At 59.7% G+C, this 5,369-nt stretch overlaps 1 protein-coding gene across 1 annotated transcript; it reads left to right on the top strand.

Moving 5' to 3' along the window:
* Positions 1-1,355: 1,355 nt before the first annotated feature.
* On the top strand, positions 1,356-4,898 carry FOXA1 (forkhead box A1). Its single transcript, XM_026051787.1, has 2 exons — positions 1,356-1,508; positions 3,636-4,898. The coding sequence occupies exons 1-2, from the start codon at positions 1,437-1,439 to the stop codon at positions 4,896-4,898; spliced, it is 1,335 nt and encodes a 444-aa protein (XP_025907572.1). The 5' UTR covers positions 1,356-1,436.
* The last annotated feature ends 471 nt before the right edge of the window (positions 4,899-5,369 follow it).

The following is a 5,369-nucleotide window of genomic DNA, read 5'->3' as shown; positions in this document are numbered from 1 at the left end:
TAGAAGAGTCGTCCAGGGCAGGAACAGGAAAGGGACAAGTTATAGGCGGCCTGCGAAGGCTGACAGAGCCCCTCCATCCACATCATGAAGTGCTTTGACCCGTGTCTGTTTGGTTTCTTTTTTTTTTTTCTTTTGCCACTTTGCCTTTCCACCTCTCAGMCCGTTTAGATTCCCCTATTTCTTGCAAGAAGCTGGAGTGTGACCCAGGTACTAATGAGACATGCGCTGCCTCTTAGTGCTGCTGCTCCTGCCAGTCTGGCTCCACAGCAGAGCCTCTTGGGCCGGAGGTTTTCAGCGTAAAGATATAAAATGGTTCCAGTGACTCACCTGGTGTTTGCCAAGCGAAGCTTAATATCAGCGGATCCGCATTCAAGCCTCTGTCCGTATTTATTGGGTGGCTCTAACGTTACGTCTCGGCGTTGTGACTCACATGGTTTCTAAACGTAAAGCACCAGACAAGAAATATCATCATCATCATCATCATCATCATCATCATCATCATCATCTCCATCACTATCATATACCCGGGCCGGCAGCCCAGTCCGAAGAGCGAGATTGAGCCCGCGCGGGAACCCGAGCCCTTGAGCTGGCAGCCCGAGTGCGGTCCCTGGCCTGGAGGGCGCCGGGAGCGGAGGGGCCGCGCAGGGCCCTGGGGCCCCAGAGGAACCTGGCACAGTTAGCGGCTTTGAAGTGAGCCGCGGGAGAGGGAGGGCAGCGGGGGGGACATGTTGACTGCAGGACTCGGGACTTTGGAGCACGTCCCAGCCATCAAGTTAAAGAAGCATCTACTGGACTTCAGCAAATAGAGCCCCTAATCTGAGGGCTTTAGGGCTGGATGGCCTTTCGCATTCTATTCAAACACAGGGGGCTGCCCTTCCCTTATCTGCYTCATTTCATTTCCACCGACCCCTCCTTGCATTTGTCCCGGCCGCCTCAAAAGGGTGGGTTCCTCCCCCCTCCCCGCCGCTCCCCCCGTCCCCTCTCCCACCTCCGTCTCTCCTTCTTTCCYCGCAAGCTTAAACCAATTACACTGCTTGGCAAATAAAGTGCCGCCCCGGGGGGGTGCGGGCGGCGGGAGCTGCCTTGTTTGCAGGTGCATCTCCGGCTTTGTAGGTGCGAACGCCTTTGTGCGGCGGGCAAATGGGGAGAGGAGGAGGAGGAGGTGGGTACTTGTGCGACGTAAGATCCACATCAGCGCAACTCCACTCACATCCCGGCCGGCACTTCCTCACTTTCTCAACTGTCTCGCCCCACGCCGCTCCCTGCCTCCTTTTTTGGCGTATTATAGAGGAGGATTGAGCACCCCCTTCCCCCGCTCCCTCCCCGCCCCCCCGGAGCCGCCTTCCCGGCAGGTCGGCCTCCCGGGCTCTTTTCCTGCTGCCCGCCGCTCGCTTGCAGGAGGGCTGGATGGTTACACCGGGCAGCCGGGCTCCATAATGTTAGGGACTGTGAAAATGGAAGGGCATGAAACCAGCGACTGGAACAGCTACTACGCCGACACCCAGGAGGTGAGTGGATCCCAGGGCTGGCTCCTCTGCTGCCCCTCTGCAAGGGGGAGGGGGTCAGGGAGGGACGGGGGCCTGGTGGGGGGGCAGCGACKGGGGGAGCAATTTACGCTCCAGATCCTGCCAGTGCAAATGGGCTCCCGCACCCGCCCCGGCTGCGCGGGCTTCCCCGAGGAAACGTGCGCCGTTCCCGGGACGCCGGGACCCCCCGAGCCGGCGGGGACCCCCGAGAGCCGCGCACAGCGCTGGGGCTCTTCCAGGAGCCGCAACCTGCGCTCTCGGCGGGCACGAAAAGCGCCCACGAACTCCTGCTCGGGGCAGGGGAGTCGCGGCTCCTTCCGCCGTGTGGCGAGGGGCGGCCGGGCCCGGGCGCCGCGCCGGGCGCCGTCGCGGGCCTCACCTGTATGAGCGGTGCGGAAAGGAAGCAAGGAAGAAAAGGAGGAAAAACAAAAAAGGCCGTTGGCCCGTGCTTGGCAAGCCGGGCTGCGGCGCGCGCCGAGCGGCGGCCGGGGGGCGGCGCTGCGGGCAGCGGCCCCGCAGGCCGCCACGCGTGTTTGCACCGGAACGGAGGGAAACGGCCGCAACGGCGAGAACGGCGGCGCGGCAGGAGGCCCGAGCAGAGCGCTCGGCGACGGCGCCTTCCGCGCCGCAACGCGCGGGGTGCGCGGGGGTTCCGCGCTCCGCTCCGAGCCGCGGCGGCCCCCGCGGGGAAGCCGGCGCCGAGCGGCACTGCCAGGAGCGCTGGGCACGAGGAGGGAGCCGCGTTGAGGAAGTGCTCGCGGGCGGGCGCGCAGGTGCGCAMGGGCGCTGCACCAGCGCGCGCGGCCGCGTTCCGCACCCCGCACCTCCGCGGCGCTGCGCGGGCCCCGCGGGCATCCACCACCCTGCTGGTGTCGCCTACGACACCGAAACATCGGCTGAGGTCGAAGAAGGGTCATCGTCTTTCCATTCATTTGTCTTCGCAGTTCTCAATGACCATGAACATAAAGTTAATTTGCTGTTTGGGAGTTTCCGTCTTTTCCCGTCCCCTCACTACTTAATTCAAAATACTGCAGGGATGGCGTGTGGGAAACCCGTCCTAGCTCTGCGATCTCAAATTATTATTATTAAATTAAAATCGTTTTTATAACTTGGTATAATCTGTAGAAAATGCTAACAAATACTACAGTGGGTTTTTTTTAACCGTGACTAAACATGCTTTCCGTTTGCCTTTGTTCGAGGTAAATTGAGAATATACTTTCGACGTGTTTTCCCCTCCTATTAAGTCTGTATTGGGAAGCACTTTCACACTCCCYGGTTCTGAATTTCGTAGCAATTCTGTTGGAAGAAAAGGTGCAACAATTTATGCGCATTAAGTGATAATAGCAAATCAAGAGCAGGGGACGTTTCATCTTTTCTTATTTTCATAAAGTTTTTCTAACTTTAAATGAAAGATTGACTTGATAGAAAATGCATAGAAGTGGGAGGGTTTCCACCGGGAGCGTTTTTTTTTTTTTTTCCCCTCTTTTTTGCGTGACAAGACACTATCATACTTTGGTGCCAGAAAAGACATTGAAATCCACAGTAGGGAGGAGAAATGTGTGATATTATTGCTGAGAAAGTTCGAACACATGAATTTCGTCTTGGCGCAGAGAAGATATATCCGTAATTTCCAATATTCTAGTTAGTTTTGATAATATTTAGCTAGCAATGTGGGACAGRAATGAGCAAGCGGGTGGTCTGTGCGGGACGGAAACCTCCTCCCGGGCGGCCGAGCCCGCGGCCGGGCCGCAGCGCGCGGCGCGGAGCCGCCTGCGGAGCGCTCCGAGGCTCCCGGGGATCCCGCCGCAACCGCCGCGCAAACGGGAGCGGGGTCCGGCCCGAGCAAACTATCTCTGTGTCCATATTTATAAATACGTCTAAGTATAAATTAGCCTTTTGGTCCCACCAGCGGCTCTTCCGCGTGGATTTTGGAAAGTGCTTTCCCGGGTGTCGAAGAAGCTCAAAGTCTCCCCGGGSAGAGGCCGTCGGCCGGGCTGGGCCGGGCCGGGCGCTCTGGGTGCAGAGCAGCTCCCGGGAGGGGCAAATCCGTCCCGGGGATCTGTCCTTCCTCCTCTCTCCTAATCTCCTCTCTCCGTCTCGCTGCCCTAGGCCTATTCCTCGGTGCCCGTGAGCAACATGAACTCGGGGCTGGGCTCCATGAACACCATGAACACCTACATGAGCATGAACACCATGACGACGAGCGGCAACATGACCTCGGGCTCCTTCAACATGTCCTACGCGAACCCTGCGCTGGGCGCGGGGCTGAGCCCCGGCGCGGTGGCCGCGATGCCCGCGGGCTCGGCGGGGCCCGTGCCCGGCATGGGGGGCGGCGTGGCYGCCATGGGCTCGGCGCTCAGCCCCGGTGCCATCAACGCCGTGCCGGCCCAGGCGGCCCCCATGAACGGGCTGGGCCCCTACGGCGGCATGAACCCCTGCATGAGCCCCATGGCCTACACGCAGTCCAACCTGGGCCGCGCGCGGGACGCCAAGACCTTCAAGCGGAGCTACCCGCACGCCAAGCCGCCCTACTCCTACATCTCCCTCATCACCATGGCCATCCAGCAGGCGCCCAGCAAGATGCTGACGCTGAGCGAGATCTACCAGTGGATCATGGACCTCTTCCCCTACTACCGGCAGAACCAGCAGCGCTGGCAGAACAGCATCCGCCATTCGCTCTCCTTCAACGACTGCTTCGTGAAAGTGGCCCGCTCACCCGATAAGCCCGGCAAGGGCTCCTACTGGACCCTGCATCCCGACTCCGGCAACATGTTTGAAAACGGCTGCTACCTTCGCCGGCAAAAGCGGTTCAAGTGCGAGAAGCCGGCGAGCAGCAAAACCCCTCAGGAGGGCAGGAAAGATCAGGCCGGGGCCTCCAGCTCCAGCTCTAATTCCCCCCTGCACAGGGGCCACAATAAACAGGCGCAGCTGGACACGGCGACCTCCCTCTCCAGCTCCAACCCATCCGCCAGCCCCCAGTCCATGGACCACAGCGGATCGAGCACGGAGCTAAAGACCTCGGCCTCGGCCGCCTCCTCCACCATCAGCTCCGTCCCCACCTTGGCCTCCGTCCCGCACCCGCCTCACTCCTTAGCCCACGAACCCCAGCTCCACCTCAAAGGGGACCCCCACTACTCCTTCAACCACCCCTTTTCCATCAACAACCTCATGTCCTCCTCGGAGCAGCAGCACAAGCTGGACTTCAAAGCCTACGAGCAGGCGCTGCAATATTCCTCCTACGGGGCGAGCCTGCCCGGCGGGCTGCCCCTGGGCAGCGCCTCCATGGCCGGCCGCGGCAGCATCGAGCCCTCGGCCCTGGAGCCCTCCTTCTACCAAGGTGTGTATTCCAGACCCGTGCTAAACACCTCGTAGCTCTCCCGAGGGTCTCCCCCAGCCCCTCTCGCCCCTTCTTGCCGCCTTCCCCGCTCCCTCTGCGACGAACCGCGGTGTTTCCGCACGCTGCGTGCAAAGGACTGTTACTTTCTGGGCGTCTCGTAACGCGCTGTGTATCCTTAGTAGCCAGCACGGCCTCCTGCAAAGCCACCCGCGCCCCTCTGTACATACCCCATCCCCTATAGCCTTTGCAGGATATATTGAGGAGAAGACAAAAATTGTTCAAGCTTGTAAACTACTTGTTTGTGCTTTCCACCTCGCCCCGGCCCCCCTCGCCCTCTCTGTGCTCTATAATCTCATGTAAGTTTACAGGTATGTGGCAATACTTTAACAATACGGAGATGAAGAAGTGAGTAGACGTTTAAGGCTTTTTTTAATTAAAAAGGCTTTGAAGGACAATACTGCTGTGAAGTAGCAAAACACTAAGAGAACCTCTAAGCAACAAGAGGA

This window comes from Nothoprocta perdicaria, unplaced genomic scaffold (genome assembly GCF_003342845.1).
Source record: "Nothoprocta perdicaria isolate Ctin4 unplaced genomic scaffold, notPer1 scaffold_8, whole genome shotgun sequence".
NCBI classification, from domain to species: domain Eukaryota; kingdom Metazoa; phylum Chordata; class Aves; order Tinamiformes; family Tinamidae; genus Nothoprocta; species Nothoprocta perdicaria.
Note: the sequence above shows the minus strand (reverse complement) of the source record. Positions and strands in the feature narration are given on the sequence as shown.